Source organism: Lottia gigantea (genome assembly GCF_000327385.1).
Source record: "Lottia gigantea unplaced genomic scaffold LOTGIsca_93, whole genome shotgun sequence".
In the NCBI taxonomy this organism is placed as follows: domain Eukaryota; kingdom Metazoa; phylum Mollusca; class Gastropoda; family Lottiidae; genus Lottia; species Lottia gigantea.
In genome coordinates, this window is record NW_008711042.1 from 953,601 (window position 1) to 977,080 (window position 23,480).

Sequence of the window (23,480 nt, forward strand, 5' to 3'; positions counted from 1 at the left end):
TGTCACTATCGCAAAAGTTGCTATTGATATATAAGAACCATTGTGATGGTGACGTCATTAAATGCATATTTTATATGAAATTACAGAAATCACAGACGTCTGCTTGAAAATTGTATTGGTGCAAATTGATGCTACCATTGTCCCCAATACAAAAACAATATTTAGAAAACCTCTTTACAATCTCTTTAATAACAATTTCAGTTTATTTTATTCTCTAAGTAGCCAATTATCAGTTATTCTTCTTGCACAATAATGATATCACAGTACTGTTGTAGTCTGTAAAGCACTACTTTGACTTACTCAATGCACCAAAAAACTGGTTCGAATTCACACTTGTATTTAAACAGGCCGGTGTGCTACAGGCTGTGCATATTAAAGATTCCTCGACAGTTGGAAATCGAAAAAGAAATAAAAATTAATGGAGTTTTACATCCTACTTTTCTGCACCTTATGGGCTAATGAATACGGGCAACGCCATGCAGAGTATAATGAGGATGATTTTTCTAGGACAGCATTAGCCTGCCCTTTTTTTCGATTTGCTGCCTTCGAGTGATCTTTAATGTGCACAGCCTGTAGCACACAAGGCCTCGGTTTATTGTCCCATCCTTTAGGTTAGTGAGCAAGCGTCTAACTCACTGAGCCATCCTGGTTCCCTGAACATAACACAGCAAGAAAAATAAAAAATATAAAGATTAGAATGGCTGTTATAAGTTATAAAGGTCGAGTGTAAAGTTTTGGAATATCTGTTTTAAGTTATGTTAAGATCTATAAAGACTGTGTTTGTATTAAGTTGAAGTGATAAAAGTACTGATAACCTTGTCTCATATTACTAGAATATTTTACTACTAACATTTTCTACTAGAACCTTACTTGGTGCTTTTATTACTCACTTCTTTTATTTTCTTTTATCAAAGCTGCACCTGTATTCATTCTACGATTGCACCTATGAACTGAAGCACCTTTTCACATTTTACAAAACTATCTTATATATTATTGCCTACAAGCACAAGACCTATTAAAAATAAAGAGGAATTCAAAAAGATATTTGAATAATTAGTAAATGAAAAAAGATGATGTTGCAACTCGTGCAATTTTGAATCTGATTAATTCACTTGAAGTTCTCTTTTGATTTCCCCAAAATCAGCATCCTAATGAAGTAAATTAAACATGAAATGTATAAAATATCTACAGTGTAGACAAACAGCTGAATTTTGTTGTGTGGAACTGTTTGAAGTGCTAGTTATATAAAACTATATAGCGTATAATAAAATACATATAGACTGGAGTAGACTCTTCTCTAGTTTTATTTATACCACCTGGTTACCTACTCCATCTCATACATAAATACATTATCACATTTCATGTCAAATTTCACTCTTTATTCATTCATTCATTCATTCATTCATTCATTCATTCATTCATTATTCCTTTCATTATTTCTTTCATTCATTCTTTATTCCTTTCATTCTTTCTTTTCATTATTTCTTTCATTTTTCTTTTTCATTATTCCTTTTCATTGCTTCTTTTCATTATTACTTTTCATTGTTACTTTCAATATCCTTTCCATTATTCCGTTATTATTCCTTTCATTATCCCTTTGAATATTTCTTTTCATTATTCCTTTTCATTCTTTATACCTTTTCATTCATTAATCCTTTCATTATTCCTTTTCATTATTCCTTTTATTATTTCTTTTATTATTTCTTTTATTATTCCTTTTCATTATTCCTTTTCATTATTTCTTTTATTATTCTTTCATTATTCCTTTTCATTATTCCTTTATTATTTCTTTCATTATTCCATTTCATTCTTCCTTTTCATTATTTCTTTTCATTATTACTTTTATTATTCCTTTTCATTATTCCTTTTATTATTCCTTTCATTCATTCATTATTCCTTTCATTATTCCTTTTCATTATTCCTTTTATTATTCCTTTCATTATTCCTTTCATTATTCCTTTTCATTATTCCTTTTATTATTCCTTTTCATTATTCCTTTTGTTATTCCTTTTCATTATTCCTTTTCATTATTCCTTTTATTATTCCTTTTCATTATTCCTTTCATTATTCCTTTCATTCATTCATTATTCCTTTCATTATTCCTTTTAATATTCCTTTCATTCATTCATTATTTCTTTTCATTATTTATTTATCATTCCCATCATGCATTTTTATTATGCTTATTATTGCACTTATTAAGTTATTCATTGTTTTGTTCATTAAATAAATAAATTGTTCATATCTAAAAGATAATGTCCGCAATTCTAATTTTATAGAAATGCACTCATTGAATCATTCTATCATTCATGTATTTATTCAGGTTTTAATTTGAGTAATTAGATGTTAAGTTGCTAATTTTTAAATCATCATTCATACACTCTTTAAATCATTATTGTTTCTTCTCATATGGATACTTTTTCATTCATTTCTTCATACATAACTATGTCAATGAATTTAATCAAAGACCAGGTCTGCCATCCATCATACTTTATTAGTCTAAGAAACAGGATTTTTTTAGTTGAGATAATCAGTAATAGTGTCCAAGGCTTACTTTCAAAATTTGAACATTCAAATCCATGTGTGTCCGGGATTAAATCCACTTTTTGAAAGTTAAAATGAGGACTTGTCTTTTCTTGAGACTACATCTACAAAATATATAAATATAGGAAGTGAAATTTCTGGTTGAAGATATTTATGAAGAGATTACACAATTTTGGTGCAGTTCTAGTACTTCTAAAGACTAGTTATGACCCAAATCAAAGCCGAAAATGGTGAACTATGGCCTTGGATACACTGCCATAGCTCACAAAATGTAATCAGTAATGATTGATAATTGATCGTCTTTATTTCAGGTCCAAGATTAAATGGTCATGTGGAACATAAAAGACATCGAGAACTTCGTCATGCTTATCATGATAATTCTACTGTATTTAGTAGTGATTTAGAATCTACCAGTTTCTTTGATTCAGAAGATGATGGAAGGTGAGCATCATTTGATATTTTAGTTGTGTTCAGCCTGTTTGTACAAGTGTCAGCGCCAATAGTCTTCGCAGCTCACCATCTTAATTTGAGCCTTCAAATCCATGTGTGTCTGGGACTTTCAGCTTTTGAAATGAAAATGTTGACTGGTCTTTTCTTGAGACAAAGTCTTATATAGAAAAGATGTAATAAATAGCCATATGTAGAATATGGAACATGAGAGCCATTTGTCCCCTTAGAAAAGTAGTGGCACCCCTAAATGTACCACTAAATAATTTCTATGAGTTTTCAAAATATGTTTCAAAATATATCCTACCCTGCAGGAGAGTTTTATGCTTATGGTGCTTCCACAGCGCTTCAGCATATAGCATAACAACTCTTACAGATGTCTTCCATTGTTCAGACTGACCCTTATTCATACCCACTCATGTGTACAGGGCACAAAATATCATTAGCCAACATTTTTCAACAAGAGTTGAAAACCAGACGTCTGTGTTTCTTGCAATTCCACTAAAAATGATTCAAATATCTTTGGGGTTTGACTTTTTTTTGTTGTTCTTTTTAACAGAAATTCAACAGTCACGGATACTACCAACCCCTCGTCAAAATATGGTCGTCAAAAACGACGGAGACGGAGACATCGGCCTCCCCCAATTAGTCGGGTAAGTCTCTTTTATAAAATTTCATTCTAATTGTGTGGCACAATAAGCAAAATCGTATGAAAATGCTAACATGAGCCCCTGACTCCGTATACTTGAAACAATCTTAGTTTAAGGATATCCAAGAAACTGTGTTAGAAATTAAAGATGAGTTTCCTTATATTTTAGTGTCAAATTAAACAAACTATTTGATTAATTGGTGTTTGTAGTTAATTATCATGTATTCTTAATCATATAATTATGTTCTTATTGCATATAATAAAGAGTTTTAACCAATCATAAGTCCATAAGTCCATGTCTGGATAAACAAAAAAAGACTTTTTGACCTTTCTTGATCGGTCACTCATTGGAATTCTGCTGGTAATTCTCTTCTAATTTAGCTAATTATGAATTAATTATGGACATGTGAGACAAACTGGTATATTTCCAAGTCATTAGAGCAACCTCTACTTTCATACAAGTATTAGCATTTTCATTTTCATCAATGAAAATGAGGGAAACCATCTTTAAAGGGGTCGCGAAATATGCTTGTATAGGATTTGATCTTAGTTCAGTTTTAGAGAATATGGCCCCAGGTGGATAATAATATAGAAATAATATCTGACCTATTTACTGCTCATAGATTTAAATTTACAGAAGTATAATGTCTTCATTAACTTGGAATTTATGAGTTGAAAACTTGTTGAAGCCATCAGCTTTCATCTGGAATTTCAATTATTTCTAATATTTTATGTTTGTTGGTTTAACTTATTGTCTGCTATAGAAATAAAAAAAACTTTTCTTAAAATTTTGAGAAAACTCCCTGATCTGCAGCAAATGTAGTATTTTCGTTGCAATATGTGGCATTTTAGACACTTAGTTTGGGTTTGATGCTATCAGGACTGTTGATTTGGATGTACTGGTATTTGCCAGACATGTCTGACTGGAGTTATTGTGACAATGATATGACATATCTGTTTCTAATGGATAAGATTGTAGATTTCGATTTTTCATAAGGTTGAAACTGGTATGTAAAATATTGATTGAAACTTGTTGACTGGTTAACAATCACTGGTTAAAGTTTTATGCAATGTTTCGATGTGTTTCCCCACGTCGTCAGGCACAGAATGATAAGAGATAACAGGCAAACTATGTATATATTCGATACTTATTATTAGAGTCTGACAAAAGCAAATTGAACACCCCGTCATTGAACTTGGGTCAATTTATTGTAACAGAGTGGATTTTTGATTAAAACAGAGATTTTAGATTGCAATAGAGTGGATTTTTAATTAAAACAGAGATTTTTGATTGAACATGACTTGATCATAGTGGATTTTTTAATTCCCTATTTTAATGTTAGATGCCATGCCACCTGAGTTTATCTGTTATTTTGTTGTATATTTCAGGCCTCCTCATTCAGCAGTATAACAGATTCCACCATGTCTCTTAATATTATTACAGTAGTTTTAAATATGGGTACGTCTCTTGTCTAACTTCCGTCTAATTACAGTCTTCTTACTTATATCTTCTGGCATGGTTTGAGAGAGTAAAATCTCATCATGCTGTAATAACGCATTTTCTCAAGTGATGCTGATCGAATGGCTTCAAAATAAAAACAATATTTAAACTTTATTTGAAAATATGTATATTTATGAGAAATATTTCAAATTATTCAAAATGAAACAGTGAAATTTTGTTCATAAATGTTCTTCAAACAAAAATTACTCAAGGTATTGATGTTATGAAGAAACATAAAATACAGTGTCCAAAAACAACAACCCAAGTTTAGTATTTGATGCCCCAGGTAATCTAGCATGGCCCTAATTATTAATGAGAAAGAGGATACTATTTAAAGGTAAAGTTGCTTAAAGTATGACCCCTATAATGAATTTATTTGTTTGTGTATTTCAGATACAGTCAATTTTCTAGGAATAAGTATAGTAGGTCAGAGTAACAAAGGAGGAGATGGGGGTATTTATGTTGGTTCCATCATGAAAGGGTAAGCATACTTCTCTTCTCAGTTTCAATCATGATCATTTAGATGTAGCAATTACACAGACCTTTAGATATTAATAGCTGCTTTGCAATACCTTTATCTTAGTATAAATAAAATTGAAAGATCAACAGACATCTTACTGAAAATTTAAATGATGTGTGCAATTAGTGTCCTTGATACACATAAAATGATTACAAAACCTCTTAAACCTTTATGATATATTTCATGCCTTAAGTTTAAAGCCCCATTATTGTCTTGCCATATCAAAACTCAAAACTAGTTTCTTTTTAACTTGAAGATCTTTGGATGTTTCAAACCAGTTTCCCCCCTGTTAGCGATGCAATTCAGAAATGAAAATGAAATGAATGGAGTTTTACGTCCTACTCTTCGATGCAATTCAGAGAGGCTGACAACGAAAGAGGATCTAAATGCTGTGCATGCTGGGAATCTTTTAACACTTGGAAATCGAAAAGAGTTGATTTATGCCACTTCCATCATTCCACTTTGAATGGTGTTGATAGTTCTCAGGAGCCCATAATGGTATAGAAAATTTGTCATAAAACTATTATCATTTCATTTTTTTTTTGCAGTGGAGCTGTGGCCCAAGATGGTCGAATTGAACCAGGTGATATGATATTAGAAGTGAATAATGTTAGCTTTGAAAATATGAGTAATGATGACGCTGTGAGAACTTTACGAGAAGCTGTCCAAAAACCAGGGTAGGAATTATATCTTTTTCTTCAAAACAAAGGATATGTTTATTTCTGTTGAGTATTTCCTTGGTAACATTGAGCGAACAGGGACTGTGAGTTCCGATATCGATTACATGTGATAGTCCGATAGTCAAAATAAGTCATCCTCACACATAATTCCAGTCGACCCAGCTGTAAATGGGTACGGATCATCTGGAAAAGCTCAATGCCAAGACAATTGCTCAATGCTTTATTATTTCCTTAACTCTCCAGTGTCTTGCCATTCAGGTAACTCTGGCCCAACCCAGTTAATCAGATAGATGTTATATTCAGATGGGATATCGTCAATAACTCTGGCCCAACCGAGTTCCTCAGACATGAATATTATGGGAGTCCAATTGTCAAATATATATGATATCTTTTGTCTCCAAGACAGGTTTCTCAAGTGTACATTATTTATTTTTCAGGCCCATCACCTTAGTTGTTGCCAAATGTTGGGATCCAAACCCTAAAGGATATTTTACCGTACCCAGACAAGAACCAGTGAGACCTATAGACCCGTCGGCCTGGGTGGCACATACGACGGCTTTACGAGAACAATATATGGGGGGTGGTACTATTAATTATATGGCTCGTCCGGGTGTAGCCAGTACATCGATTAGTAATATGACGTCTACCAGCTCATCTTTAACTAGTTCAATACCAGAATCAGAACGTAAGTCAAGTTTTAGTTTGTCTAACTTTCTAAACTTTCGTTTTTTTATTAGCTTTTATTTTTGATATAGCCACTTCAGTTAGGGTCTAAAGACAGACATTTTGTGAGAGAGTGATTGAATTAGATTGGTTAAAGCACATGTAATACGATTAGGTCAGAAGGCTATTTTGACGAATGGTTAAGGGGTTTGTCTTTAGACTCTAACTGAAGGATTCTGAATTAATGATTTAAAAGTTAATAAAAACAGAGCAAAAGTTTGGACTAATAATGATCAGACTGCGTTTTAATAATTATGATCATAAGAAAATAGTCTAAAATAGTTATTCTATTCATCTAAGTGCTAAACGTACATGAACCCATCAAAAATCAAAATGTCTTATTTTTTATCTCTTCTAAAAAGTAATTCCATATGTTAAAATTCACAACATAAGGACAAGAACAATACATATATATCCAAAATTACAACTCCATATTATGTCAAAGCCAAAATCTTGAGGACCAAACATCTGTATGTATCTCAATTGCTCAATGTTCTTAACAGATGGGATATCCTTACTAACTCTGGCCCAACCCAGTTCCTTAGACGTGATATAGTCACTTTGTTTCCGGATAGTTAGTTTTCATGGGAGTCTTTAGTTTTTGAGAATTTTCACCAAAAGTTATGACTCATTTGGCTTTGGTCATGGTTAAGATGGACTGGAGTTGTTTGGTTCATTATTTAGAGAAATAGACATTGTATTTGTCAGAATGCAGGTTAGCAATGAATAGTCTCATATCATTGTTTTCATTTCATTTATTTACTTCTGTTCAACCTTTTCCAGGATTTGATGACCTTAACCTTACAATAAATACTGATATGGAAACGGTTGTCAAGGCGATGGCTCAACCAGAATCTGGCTTAGAAATACGAGACAGAATGTGGCTCAAAATAACTATACCAAATGCTTTTATAGGTTTGTATTACTTTTTTATTTGAATCTTTAATTAAAGGAATTGTAAAGATGATTTTTAGATTTTTTATGTGTATCAGGGACACTGATGGCATCAATTTGCATCTTTCCAATTTTCAATCAGACGTCTTGGTTCTTGCAATTCCACTTAAACTAAGTGTTTGATGACGTCACTAATTGCGAAATAGTGATGTCATTAAATACTTGTTTTAGGGGAATTACAAGACCCAGAACATCTGACTTTTGAATATGAATGGTGAAAATTGATGATATCAGTGTCCCTGATACAATCCATTAACAAAATTACGGTCACAAGAGATAAATTTGCGCCATATGTTCAAATGGAAAGGATTTCTGAGTGTACATGATGCTAGTCTCTGACAACCAGACTCCCCTGCCTACAATGAGGATATAGTCTGGTATTATAGTTGAATTTAGTGTTACCACGCTTTCAAGGGAGATAACTACTCTTAAGTCTCAAACAACTTGTTTACAACAGAATCAAAATGGCAACCCCAACAAGTTTTGTCAGTATATATTACATATTTTTATTCATGAAGGTTGAATTTATTGATTTCTATCACCAAAACAGATACAGATTTACAACTAATCAGATTCAATAGCCACTGTAGACTAGGTTTTAAGATTTTAAGCAACTGGTCTAGGCCATCTTTTGTCGCAGCTGTGTGTAGCGTGGATACTAGACTAGAGAGGCTAGCATGAAACATAACCTAATTAGACATAATATTAATATATTATAGGTGCTGATTTAGTAGATTGGTTATTTACGCATGTGGAAGGTTTTGCCGACCGACGAGATGCGAGGAAATACGCATGTAATTTATTAAAAGCTAATTATATTCGCCATACTGTAAATAAATTAACCTTCTCGGAACAATGTTACTATGTCTTCGGTGACTTGAGAGGTGGTCCACCTGTTTACCCAGGTATGTATGATATTTTACTCACTTATAACACTTATGTTATGATAATGGAACTCAATTAGCACCTTAATTGAGATAATGGAACTCAATATGTGCTCAACATTATGTGTGTTCAGAGATATTTCTGTTCATTTTCGGGCTATAAATTGTAAAGCATTCAAAAGGTATCCTTAAAGGAACAGTTGTGCCATTTTGAGAGTTGATTTGAGTCTTGAATATATGTTAATGGTCTTCAGAAGTACTAGAAATGTAATTAAATCGCATAATTCCTTTAAAAAATACTCCAAAATAGGAATTTTACTCACCATTTCTATAATGTCTTTACTATATATCACAGAGTATCTTAAAACGAGTCATTTTAACATTCAAACGCAGATAGTTCTGAACACACATGGATTTGAAGGCTCAAATTTCAACAGTGAGCTGTGAACACTATTTATTATTGGCTTAACTTAAAAAAATTCCATTTCTGAGACAGAAGTATGATTGGTCAAAAGAATGGTGCAGCTGTCCCTGTAAACATCCTAAAACAAGCACAGTACCTCTCCTGTACATACCTGTAGAAGGATAAGCAAATAAATTATTAGTCTTCTAAGGTGCTATTAGTCTTTTGAGAGATAATAAGATCCACAATTAAGACATTTTTATATTTAGAAAATATTAAATCTTGATTTCTATTTCTTGTGATTTTGTATTTTTAGATTTAACCTCATTAAGTTTAGAAGATGTCGACTCAGTATCAGAGGCTGATCGCGATACGCTAGCCCCCTTACCACCGCCCTCCTGGAACAACCAATATCCATACAGTAGTTCCAACTATTTACCACAGAATTTAAGTTATATACCACCTTATAGTTATACCAGCACGGATAATACCAGTTATATTGGTAGCTTCGTGGATGGTATGGGACCGCCCCCACCTCCTGTGAGTGGAGGAGGCCCTGGTAGTGCTGGTAGTGTTCATAGTGCTTCTGGTAAGTACCTCCAAATTCTGAATATCAAATTTTCCTTCCCATATGAGAGCATATCCATTTATGATTCTAAATTACCTCCCTTAGTGTTGTGGATCCTTCATTTAGCAATTCTGAACAATCCCAGGATTGGATTTAACTTGCTTAAGGCACTACCATTCTTCAATAAACCATGCATTGGATCAAGCTTGCATGATTCACTACACCCTGGCTGCTGTGTGCTATACTAATCTCACAAGGGAGTTATTGGCGCTCTGACAGACGGGGGCATATTGTGTGTTGTGTCTCCTTAACCCTCACATGCCTCCCTATTTGACCTCCCATCCCATAATCCCACCCCCGCCCTGTTGATAATGTATCCAGTATGTACAGGTATAGTATAATATGATATCATCACTGTTCAGTTTTTTATTGTTATAAATCTACAGCAAGTCACTGTAATGTTTTCACTCAATGCAAAATATAATATATCAGACACTCTTTTTCTAATTCATAGCAAAATATATTTTTATTTTCTACCAAAATTTCTCGGTAGATGAAAGATTCATTAATGAAATTGGTTTTCTAGCCTTTTTCGTGTGTATCGGGCACACCTTTCACTAATAATTTAGACATCAATTCTTTGTCCAATGCCTGTGGTTCCTGGAATTCCAGAAAAACCTCTTTACAATCACTTTCACATCATGAGCCGATAGGCTTGAAAATTAGATCATTAACTTACCAATTAAGAAATTCTAATGGAAACAAAATCATATATAGTTAAATTTAGATCACTACTTTTTCACAGGTTTCTTTTTACAATGTTTCCCATGGGTTTTTTCAAATTAAGAATAGCAAAAATTACAGAAGAAAAAGAGCTTGTTACAGTAGTTATATTTTGATAAGAGAAAGAGTGTCTGATTATGTTATAAACCATTACTACATTGACTATGATATAATGCTTCTGCTAGTAAAATAAACCCTCAACTTTATACCCTGCCTCCTTCCTATTTCTAGCTAGCCTTTAATAATACTAATACTTCATAATATATACTTGATGAGTCTCCCCTTCAAGGGATTGTAAATAAGTTTTCTAAACTTTCTATATGTATAGAGGACACTAAAATCATTTATTTGCATCATTCCAATTTTCAGTCAAAGGTCTGTGGTTCCTGCAATTCCACTAAAACTAAGCGCTTTATGACCTAAAAGGACTTTTTCAATAGTGACATCATAAAACTTTGAAGTGGAATTGGATTAACCACAGACATCAGATTGAAAATTGGAATGGTGCAAATAGATATCATCAGTGTTTCGAATATACATAAATAGTTTAGAACACATCTTTACAATCCCTTTAATGCTGAAATAAGCATTTATAAATCCCTATAAGAAACATAGAAAGTTTAAGCATGTAAGGGTAACATAGTAGCAGTTAAAAGAAATTGAAATGAAAAACTGTTTTGCCAGGACAGCTTGTTATGGTTTGACTCTCAACTGTCAAGGCCTGTAATTATTGAAGAAATAAAAGTATTTGAAGATTTTAGTGTAAGATAGAGACAACGTATAAGGGCTCAGTCAGCTGTTCTTGATTGTTGTTTGTTAGGCAATAAGGTGCCACAGGTTTGAATCCCCTCATAGGCAAAAATGAACTGAAATGGAGATTTTTACGTCCACCTTTTTTGCACCATGTGGGCTATTAAAGACGGAAGAAAATATTTAATGTTGTGCCCTGATTCAGCTCTCAAGCCCTAACCATCATTATATTGTAGTTTAGAATGTACCACGCCTAACTCTTAGCAGTCTTAGCCTGAAAACAACATTAACTTGAAATAACTCAAAGTATATACATGTAGATTGCTTTTTAACATTTTAATATTACCTGGACATGTATCTTTCATTTGATGTTATAAAATAATTTGCTTTTTAATAGTCTGAAATAATGGAATATATTAAAAACATTTCTTTCGCCTATCTGTCACAATCATTACTTTTGATAGCCCTTAAAATAAGTTTGTTTGAATTAGATGCCTCAAGGTTTTAAAATATACAGTGATATAATTGATATTTAAGGGACAGCTAGGCCCCAAAATGGCACACCTGTCCCTTTTAGATTGACTGGAAAAGTTCAGATTGGTATTTAATTCATATTACATTATTCTGGAATTTCATGTTGATTTAAGTGCTTTCATTCACAGTAACTCCCACCTGTGATAAACTTGACTCAAAATATTTCATGTTGATCTAAGTGCCTTGATACATAGTAACTCCCATGTTGATCTAAGTGCCTTGATACACAGTAACTCTCATATTGATTTAGGTGCCTTGATACACAGTAACTCTCATGTTGATTTAGGTGCTTTCATACACAGTAACTCTCATGTTGATTTAGGTGCTTTCATACACAGTAACTCTCATGTTGATTTAGGTGCCTTGATACACAGTAACTCTCATGTTGATTTAGGTGCCTTGATACACAGTAACTCTCATGTTGATTTAGGTGCCTTGATACACAGTAACTCTCATGTTGATTTAGGTGCTTTCATACACAGTAACTCTCATGTTGATTTAGGTGCTTTCATACACAGTAACTCTCATGTTGATTTAGGTGCTTTCATACACAGTAACTCTCATGTTGATTTAGGTGCTTTCATACACAGTAACTCTCATGTTGATTTAGGTGCCTTGATACACAGTAACTCTCATGTTGATTTAGGTGCCTTGATACACAGTAACTCTCATGTTGATTTAGGTGCTTTCATACACAGTAACTCTCATGTTGATTTAGGTGCCTTGATACACAGTAACTCTCATGTTGATTAAGGTGCCTTGATACACAGTAACTCTCATGTTGATTTAGGTGCCTTGATACACAGTAACTCTCATGTTGATTTAGGTGCTTTCATACACAGTAACTCTCATGTTGATTTAGGTGCTTTGATACACAGTAACTCTCATGTTGATTTAGGTGCCTTGATACACAGTAACTCTCATGTTGATTTAGGTGCCTTGATACACAGTAACTCTCATGTTGATTTAGGTACCTTGATACACAGTAACTATCATGTGATTTAGGTGCCTTGATACACAGTAACTCTCATGTTGATTTAGGTGCCTTGATACACAGTAACTCTCATGTTGATTTAGGTGCCTTGATACACAGTAACTCTCATGTTGATTTAGGTGCTTTCATACACAGTAACTCTCATGTTGATTTAGGTGCCTTGATACACAGTAACTCTCATGTTGATTAAGGTGCCTTGATACACAGTAACTCTCATGTTGATTTAGGTGCCTTGATACACAGTAACTCACATGTTGATTTAGGTGCTTTCATACACAGTAACTCTCATGTTGATTTAGGTGCCTTGATACACAGTAACTCTCATGTTGATTTAGGTGCTTTCATACACAGTAACTCTCATGTTGATTTAGGTGCTTTCATACACAGTAACTCTCATGTTGATTTAGGTGCTTTCATACACAGTAACTCTCATGTTGATTTAGGTGCCTTGATACACAGTAACTCTCATGTTGATTTAGGTGCCTTGATACACAGCAACTCTCATGTTGATTTAGGTGCCTTGATACACAGCAACTCTCATGTTGATTTAGGTGCCTTGATACACAGTAACTCTCATGTTCATTTAGGTGCCTTGATACACAGTAACTCTCATGTTGATTTAGGTGCCTTGATACACAGCAACTCTCATGCTGATTTAGGTGCCTTGATACACAGCAACTCTCATGTTGATCTAAGTGCCTTGATACATAGTAACTCTCATGTTGATCTAAGTGCCCTGATACATAGTAACTCTCATGTTGATCTAAGTGCCCTGATCAGTTAGACCTGTAGTAGAGAGGAATTAAAAGAAGTCTGGTCACTATAGACATTGCCTGAATAATGTACTTGTACAATTAAAACATAACTTTTTGTCGAAGGAGGTTGTTTCAATAAAATAACTGTTGATGATTCTTGTATTTTGCATCGCGTACCTTTAGTGACCTTAAAAAGTAGCCCACCATACCCAAATTTCTCTTATGACCCCAATCTTACTTCCATATTACCTGCCAACCTCACCCCCTATTTTACAGCCTTCCTGCCCCCCATTTTACCCCCCATCTCATCCAAATCATCTCTTCTCTTCTGACTGACAATTTGGTTTTTAGTTTTCCACATTTTGTGTTTGCTGCACGCTTGTTTTTTGGTTTTTTATTTTATTTTAGTTTTAGCATGGTTTTTAGCATGGAGTTTTTCTAACACCATTTTGCTGTTGTTTTTTTTATTTTGCCTTGCCTTGTTGAATTTTGTAGAATTTGATGTAGTGTTTTAGGGTGGATTAGAATTTTTCTTCATTTCATGATCATTTAGAAACTTCACAGTAATACTGAAATATTTTTGAGGACTATAATATATTTATGTTTACTTGCCCTTCTGGAATATCAAAACCACTTGTTAAATATGTTATTCAAATTCATCATCTAGAAACATTGATATTTTCACAATATTACTGAAGTATTTTTGTAGATAGTTTGGGACCAGTATACTTATGCTTAAAAAACACCAAAACCACTTTTCCATTATGTTGTTCAAATTTGACATTAAATTATTAAGTTCACCAAAATTTCAAAATTATACCTGGGTTTATGTCTTCATAGTTTACAAATTTATAATTTGGTTTAATAATTGATTAAAAAGAATACAGTTAGAGACTGGTTACAAAACAAAAAATGTACATCCTCTTAAACGAACCTAAACATGAAAATTTCATTGGGTATGTGCAATATCACAATCCAATTTCGAATCTTATTAAGCTAGCAGAGATTTGTCAAAAATTGATTAGATGTTAACGCTTTTGAAAAATTAGATTACTTTGAACCTAGGAATGAAAACCAAACTATTTTAAACATTGTAATCCAGGTCACACAAAAGTTTTCTTCCTTTGCTCGTATGTTAGACATTAGCTAAACGATCATGAAATGAAGAAGAGCAGCTATGTATGTGTATGTTGTGGTAGCTGTTAATTATTTTGTTTGTTGTATTTTGATGTATTTACAGTCGTTACGGGTAAAGATTGTGCTTGTCTCGCCACTACGTATAATCATTTACGAAAACTGTGGGAGAATAAAGATAAACAAAACGCAGTGAAAACAACGTCAAGTAAACACCACGGTCAGCATGTCAGTAGTAAAAAACAGCATGATAGTTATAATAGTTCACAGTATTCTTCAGGTACAATACAATTTGTCCTTCAAAATGAAATAAATGGAGTTTTACATCCTACTTTTCTGAATTAAATCATTCATTTAACTTTGCTTTAACTCATGAAGACAAAAAATGAAAATAAAACAATGGATTTTATGTCCTGTTTTTCTGCACCTAATAGGCTAATTAAGACAGGCAACGCCATGCAGTGTGTGATGAGGGAAATTTTGCAAGGACACCAGTATCAGCCTACTTTCCAAATGTCGAGGGATCTTAAAAGTCCACAACCTGTAGCACACGGGGCCTCAGTATATTTCCAATTCTGAATGACTATATGCTTTTTCCTTATCAGTCCTAATTTGTGATTGTAAAGAGATGTGTATCAGGGACTCTGATAGCTCGGTTTGCACCATTTTTATTTTCAGTCAGTGCTCGTGCAATTTCATTAAAACTAAGTTTTTTATGACGTCAATATCATAAAATATCTTGTACAGGGACTCAAAGTTTCTAGCCTAATAAACCTTTTCCTATGTAGGCAGTTTACTCCTTGCAGTGTGAAATAAGGGAAACTTTGTGGAAACATTAATACTCATTAGCAAAGTATTAAAGGGTTTTTTTTACAGAAATGATAGGTAGCATTATTTTTTTGAATGAAATATCTATGACTATTAGAGAGCCTAATACTTTGATGAGTATTTGAAAATTCTTCATTATTGGGTTCTTGCCAGAAAATAGTATGAATCAATTGGTTTCAAATTAGGGTTCTTAATTATTCCATTAGCCCATGCTGTCATGGCCAGTTACTTTGATAACTCTCTATTAATTACATCCTTCATTTTGGTCAGTATGATAATGATAATACTTGTAAGATATTGAGAAGTATCACATCACATTAAGAGACAACAGTTTTATGGATATAAACTTCTATTTATTATTTAAACACAATGTTTCATCATTTAAGAACGTAACCTGTATGTCTAATACTCTAAAAACTCCATAAAATGTTTTTTCTTAATGTGATTAGATGCCTTATTTTGGTTTTGATAACATTCTTGTCCAGAAGTAAGGGGTGTTTTCTCGAAAGTTTTAGTCATATAAAGATGGTTTTCTCATTGTGTTCAATACTGGCCCTAGTTAATCCCTGGATTTAATGTTTCCAAGTTTTTAAATGTTAGATTAGTGTTGTCTTATATTTGTTCTTCACATTAGAACAAAATCATTTGTTGTTTCGTTAAAAACGCTTTTCTTAAAATAGTGTTTCTGTTGTTGACCTTGACCTTCAAATCATCAGCCATCATTCAATATTTCTGCACGCTTGCTTTCTACTCAGTCATTCATCTAGAATCTTCATGGCTTCAAGCAGAATGTATTAATCACGTTGGTACTCATCATCTAAATTTCATCATAATCTAAATTTATTTTTATTTTTTTCTCTAGATTGGGCTTACGCTTGGGCAATTTGGCTCTTTTAAGAAATCACAAAGCAAAACTTGTCATGTATCAATCTAAATTGCTCTCTACAAAGTTAATAAAAATCAATGAGGGAGGCAAAAGTTTTCACAAGTTCGAAAGTTGTTCCTTTTAATCATTCACTATAGTTAAAATTTTCAGTCTTGGTGTTCAAATATACATTTTCTTTTTCCACCAGTCCAAAATGCATGCCTGTGTATACCCATGAAATGGTCAACAACAGCCGACACTATTTTAAGTAAAACAATTTGTCATGACGACACGATAGAACATAACAACAACAATAAATTAACCAATCAAAACAAATCTACAGTATGTCAAGGTTAGTCATGTGATCAGAATAATAGTCATGTGGTCCTGGTAGTCATGTGATTATGTGATAGTGTCACAGTGATACTGGTAGTCATGTGATGCTTTTAGTCATGTGATGCTGTTAGTCCTGTGATCCTGATAATCATGTGATGCTGGTAGTCATGTGATGCTGGTAGTCATGTGATCATGGTAGTCATGTGATCCTGTGAGTCCTGTGATCCTGTTAGTCCTGTGATTGTTGTTAGTCGTATGATCAGCATTATCTGTTAGTGATTTGCTTAATGTAGTTGGTTTTGCTTTCAGTATTGTAGTATTTCATATATAATTGTATAAAAGTTATATTATATGACTGCAGAGTATATTTCTTTTAATTATTGTTTACCAAAAAACACAAAATTTGATGCTAAATTTTTTTATGTTGATAAAAATAGAAACTTCATTGGTTTAATCTTTCTGTACAGGTATATAAAAAAAAAGAACATTTGTTTTTAGTTGAAAATGTTTTTATGTTAACATGCATGTTGTAAAATGTTTTGTTTTGATATTGAGATTTTCGGTGTTGTGTGTATGTTTTATTAAACCATTGAAATAGATTAAGCTAGGGGCATAGTTTAATTATATTGCTAGTTCTGAGTATGGCTTACCTGTATTTACGGTATACAGCTTAAATGATGTAGGTCCCTCATTTCAAACTTCAATTGAAATTAAGAATCATGTTATATGCCTATAGTCAAATATATTTTGCTCTGGTCTGGTTTTGATCTTGAAATTGATTCATGTATTTTTTTTTGTCCTTTAAGACTATTTGTTCTTTTTAATGTTGTTCAAAACTTTTTCAACCCAACACTCAACAAGTCCTTGCCTAATGCTTTATACCTTATCCTTTTTAAACCCCTGACTCAAGGCTTACAATCCCTTGCTCAATCCACAACTGCTATTAATTTTGTGTACATTAGGTCTTATTAAATCTCAATGGATAATTGCTTTCAAATAAAGTATATTGAATTGTGTTTAGGAATATATGGGGAGACAGTAGGGTTGGGGATATACTGGTATCAAGATTAATACTGGTGTACGAATTCATATTCTTAAAAATATCCATGAAATATCGTTGAATTTTGTCAAGGTTTTTAACTTTATAGTTGACAGTTTTTTTTTTCATGATATTAAAGACAAGGGTGTTTATTTTAGAGATATTTATTCTTTTTTCTTACATTAAATTTTTAGATAGAAAAAATGAACCCAACATTTTGTTTCAAAACCAGTAAAATTTTAAGTAATATCTTGATATATACCCATATAGTGATATATTAATGCTTAATATCGTAATATCCACTTGAACCAATGTCACCCAGCCCTAGGAGACAGTACTAATCTGTAATCTATAACTCAGTCTGAATTTAATAAAACAATATATATTGAATAATGGCTAGGTATATATGTGGAACAGGTGCTTGATACTATTTATATACATGTAGATTTATATAGTGTATCTTTCTTATTTATGTATAGTTATCAACCTGGACAAGTATTCTCGAAACTATCTTAGCTCTAGGATATTCTAGAAACAATGTTAGAAGTTAAGACACTAGGATATTCTAGAAACAGTGTTAGAAGTTAAGACACTAGGATATTCTAGAAACAATGTTAGAAGTTAAGACACTAGGATATTCTAGAAACAGTGTTAGAAGTTAAGACACTAGGATATTCTAGAAACAATGTTAGAAGTTAAGACACTAGGATATCCTAGAAACAGTGTTAGAAGTTAAGACACTAGGACATCCTGGAAACAGTGTTAGAAGTCAAGACACTAGGACATCCTGGAAACAGTGTTAGAAGTTAAGACACTAGGACATCCTAATGCTAAGATCGATTCGAGAACACATGGCCCGGACTGTGTGAAGATTTTTGTATGTGGATCATCGAGAACAAAACTAGTCTCTGACGTCATGCCACAGGTGTTTTTTCACCAGCCACTAGTGAAAAAAGATACAAAATAATAAAATTCATCTACCATGAAATTTAGATTTATCTTCTCATGTCATTATTTATTTTTCTATTACAGGTAGCAGTGCCTCTGGAAGTAGTAAAAAAGAAAAAATGAAGGGTGATCGCAAATCATCGAGTCCAATGGGGAGCGGAGGGAGTGATACAGAGACTGCCAGTTTAGCTAGTGCCCGTCGTGGTGCCCCTAGTGAACAAAGTTTACCCCCTCCCCCAGGCGGAAATCTCAGTAATATCCCTCAAGAACTCTCTGCCAGTCGACAGTCTTTCAAAATGGCCATGGGAAATCCTTGTGAGTTTTTTGTTGATGTTATGTAAATATGGAATTATTTTAAGGGCTCCATTGTTGAAACTGGCTCTGGGGGGAGGGGTCATTTGGATTTTGGCTTTCACTGTAATATAAATAGATCTTGAATATATATCTTTTAAAATTATTTTAACACTTAATTTTTTTGCGCATTTGTTGTCTAAATTATTTTCAAATTTGAATTTTACAAAGATCGGCAACAAGACCTCCATTTGGGAAAAGACGGTAATGGGTGAAGCTTAAATCTAAGGTGAAGTCAAAAACAGAGCCAGTAATTCAAGGAAGTCTTAATTCATTGTTGTGCTTGTTTTAAAATTCTGTTTAATCTTATAATCATAGAGGAGACAAAGGTTTCATTTGCATGCAAGACTGATTTTATTTTACTTTATTTTACGTTAGTCATGTGATTTGACCATGTGACTTTTTAAGTCATGTGACAAGCCAATGTGACTTTTACGTCATTTGTATTTGTACATACAGTGTGATGAATAAAGGAATATGAAGTAATTAGCAGTTTGTAAAAAAAAAATATAACATCTTTCCATATTTTTGTCGTTCGAAATATTCAAGATGTATTTGTTCAATTTTATTTTTTGATTTTTTTTGTCTTTTCCTCTCTTTGCCTGTCATCTTTATCAGATTTTCAATGCCGCCATCTTTTTTCCTTGGTTAATGTCCTCATTATTTTATTTATTTATTGATTTCTCATTCATATTTTCACGTCCCTCATTTAAGAAAGTGTGTAGGCCTGTAGAGGAGTGAAGATATATATTTGCATATGTAAAATTCAAACATAATCACCTTTTGTTGATTGTCATTTGTATACACTTGAAGCCACATCGTTTGCTTTTGTGAACTGATTTTCACAGATTTTCTTTTGCCTTCACATAAATATTGTCCCTTAATGCCAAGACTGTTTTCTGCTTTGTCTTATTTACTAACATTGGTTCAGGCATGCCCTATGTCTTTGGAAAGTTTTGAGGGAAAGGAGAAGTGTAGGAACTTAAGGGTCCTCACACTATAGTGATTATCAGTTGTGTATGGTTACTAATAATGAAAGTGGTCATGAGTACCGAACACAATTCTCATGCAACTGAGTTGTGTGTTGTGTTTGGTACTTATGACTACTTTCATTATTAGTAACCATATGCAACTGGTTATGGCTATGGTGTTAGGGCACCTGTTACGAGCATTTTAGGCTATGTCCTTACCCTTGGGGTTTTTGGATAAATAGAGGAACTGGGGGAATCTGGTACGGCAACCTAGTTGAAATCAGGAACATTCTTCTGGCCAATTTTACTAGCATATTGAACATGACTGATTAGAATGCAAGGGATAGATCATCATAATTTCTAAAGTGCTGAAGGGGCCTTATCTTCGAAAAATTCAAATTATGAAAAAATACAGTAATATGATTGGATAAGAAACTCAGGATTAAAATATATTTTAGTGATGGACCAATCAGATGACTGGGATACGAAATCTTTAAGCTAAGTTTTCAAGAATAAGCCCCTGAGTAGCTGTTACTGAGATGTCCTATAAGATATTCATATCATATTCTATAAGTTATATTACTAGGAAGCCAGGGTTCCAGCTCATATCACAGTTCTGTAGCAAATTCTTTAAGCTGAAAATTCCCCTTTGCTTTCGATGTACAGCAAAATAAAGTGGAGTCCAAAAACTAACGCATGGTTTCGTCTATTTCTATTTTTAGCTCTATTAGAAGCGGATGATATTTTAGAATAGAGGCTACTAACAATGCAGATTACAGGCCAACTTAGCTCTAGAACCAAAATAACAACTGATCCAGGCTGTATTCATATCACCTAATAGCACTTTTAGCTTGGGCTTTTCAGTTCTCCCTCTTGTTATTCTAACCTATATTGGTTTGCTTATTTATATATTTTCTTCATGTTTTTACCACTGGATTGAACACAGTGCTAATCAACATGAGCAGTTATTTCAAAATTTTGTCTCAAACATTTTCATCAAAGAAATAATTTTTGTAATATTTTGATTTGAGATTTAAAAAAAAACCCAGAAAAATCGGAAAATGTTGAAAAAGCAACCATGTAGGGATTTCAAGAAAAATTAACTGTCTTTTATACTTGTTAGTCAAATCATTGTGACTGGCTAAAGTAAAGAAACAGAAGCCCTGCTCTGCTTTGGATTCCTTTTCTTTGATCTTTATATTATTCTAGTCTTTTTGTTACTAACTCATTTTTTATACATGCTTATAATCATATTATTGTTGTTTTTACAATGTTAAAGGTAAGGACTGTGAATCTGTTGTAAAATGGTTGTCAGGCCAACATGGGCTAGCTAATGTATTTTTAAAATGTTAAAGGTACGATCTCCTGGAATATCTAGAATTTGTGAAACATTGTTTGCCTATTGGAACTATGAATATTCAATTTAAATTGAAAGGGAAAATAAATAGGGAAAAATGTCTGAAGTTTTAATTGTTTGCTGATATTAAGCAAGGCTAATATTATTTACTTGACACCCCTCGAACTATTAATGAATTAATCTTAAGACATTGATAACACATTGTGTGGATTAGTTCATGTATAAAATTAGTAGTATTATCTCAACATTATGTAGAAAATAAAGAGGAGGCCAAAAGTGATATTAAAATAAGATATAGTAACCCTAAGTGGTTGCTATGCTAAGTCACAGCAGTATTTCAGCAGATTTGAAATAAAGGAAAGATAACTGAGAAAGATATTTAAACTTTCACTGCATGGTTTGTGCTGTTGTGTTTCCTTCAGTGTGCATCATATCTGAAGGGAGCTAACTCTTATTAGTTCAGATTTTTATTACCTTTCATTTTTACAAAACCACCAATTCCTCAATATAATTTTCATTTTGATTCCGAACATCAGCCAATCAAATTTCATCCCTCTCCAGACATGGGATTATGTGATGGGAAAAGAAGTAAAGACTAGTGTGTTCCGAGAAACATTAGACTTGTTTATCAAGGCTAAATTGTTCCAAACATTATTGAATCACAATTTTCAATTGGCTGTTCTTAATTGTACCAGTGTAATTTGATCGGTTAAAGCAGAGGTCATCAGGTTAGGGCAAAGGTTATTGTTACAAAGAAATAAAAGGTGAGTTGTTAAACCTTACTAGAGTGGTTGCCAGTGGCTTATATGGGAAACATCAGATGAGGGAGACAGAGAAAGGCTACAAAATTTTCCAGGTGGGCCACAGGTTATGCTTTCACTTTGCCCCACGTAGAAACTCGACTGGTGGTTGCGTAGATAAATAAAAGCTAATAAATACACAAAATGAAAATTTAGTCTAATTTTATTTCGATAGACCTTCATGATTACAAGGAAAACCTTGGAAGTCACAATTTTTTTTATATATTGTTTTCCTGAAAAAAATAATGGGGTTTCCTATAACCATTAACGGAATAAAAATCAAAAATGTTGTCCAAATTATGGCAAAATCGAGAGTAAAATTAGTATAGTATTGAACTTATTTAAAGAGAATTACCATCAGATGTTGTAAGTTTATTCTAGATTATTCTGTAGGATACAGTCAATACCTTCAGCATTGTAAAAATATGACATGAAATCATTGTATTCCATCTTTCATTTCACATCATTGTGTATTTATTTATTATCAACTTAAGGTACACACACTGGACATAAATATCAACCTAAAGATTTCTTTTACTGTTCAACATTAAAGGGATTGTTTAAGGAGGTTTTCTAACAAAAAAATATTTGTATCAGGGACACTGATAGCATCAATTTACACCATTCCAATTTTCAATCAGCGATTAGTGACATCATCAAACATTTCTTTTTTGTGGAATTGCAGGAACCATAAACATCTGATGAAATTGGAATGATGCGAATAGATGCTATCAGTGTCCCCGATACACGTGAAATATTTAGAAAACCTTGTTATAATCCCTTAAATATGAAATCAGTCTTTTAAATTTGAGGCAAAATTAAGAATAGATATGTTAGCATGAAGGTGGAGCTGTGGATACTATCACAGGCAATAAAAACACCCCTAATTTTATAAATGAACTTGTCTTATTAGATATAATACTGTATCATAATGATTGAAAGTATGCATGTGTGGAAGAGCTCAATATAGATACGAGGGGTGTCAGATACATATTTGCACATTATACACAGCTGTGCACAAATAATCAATCCTTGATTTTGCCTCGAGTTCAAATGACTATGTTGATGTCAGGGTGCTAACATCTAAGTAATTTTTGGTAAACAATAATTCACTGGAAACTTTATATCTTTAACATGCGTAGTTTCTATTCTTAAAAGCCATGAA

The 23,480-nt window shown here is 32.9% G+C and overlaps 1 protein-coding gene across 1 annotated transcript in view; it reads left to right on the forward strand.

Annotated features, from left to right (window-relative positions):
* The window catches only part of LOTGIDRAFT_170127 (hypothetical protein), a gene marked incomplete at both ends in the record, with an annotated part of 34,174 nt that extends 14,997 nt beyond the window's left edge, over nt 1-19,177 (forward strand). The window contains 11 exons of the mRNA XM_009068758.1: nt 2,887-2,982; nt 3,548-3,641; nt 5,027-5,096; nt 5,532-5,619; nt 6,207-6,335; nt 6,776-6,921; nt 7,845-7,976; nt 8,735-8,899; nt 9,619-9,819; nt 9,853-9,891; nt 18,921-19,177. Of these exons, the coding sequence (XP_009067006.1) occupies nt 2,887-2,982; nt 3,548-3,641; nt 5,027-5,096; nt 5,532-5,619; nt 6,207-6,335; nt 6,776-6,921; nt 7,845-7,976; nt 8,735-8,899; nt 9,619-9,819; nt 9,853-9,891; nt 18,921-19,177 (1,417 nt within the window). The remainder of the gene's footprint in view (nt 1-2,886; nt 2,983-3,547; nt 3,642-5,026; nt 5,097-5,531; nt 5,620-6,206; nt 6,336-6,775; nt 6,922-7,844; nt 7,977-8,734; nt 8,900-9,618; nt 9,820-9,852; nt 9,892-18,920) is intronic.
* Nucleotides 19,178-23,480: the final 4,303 nt, after the last annotated feature.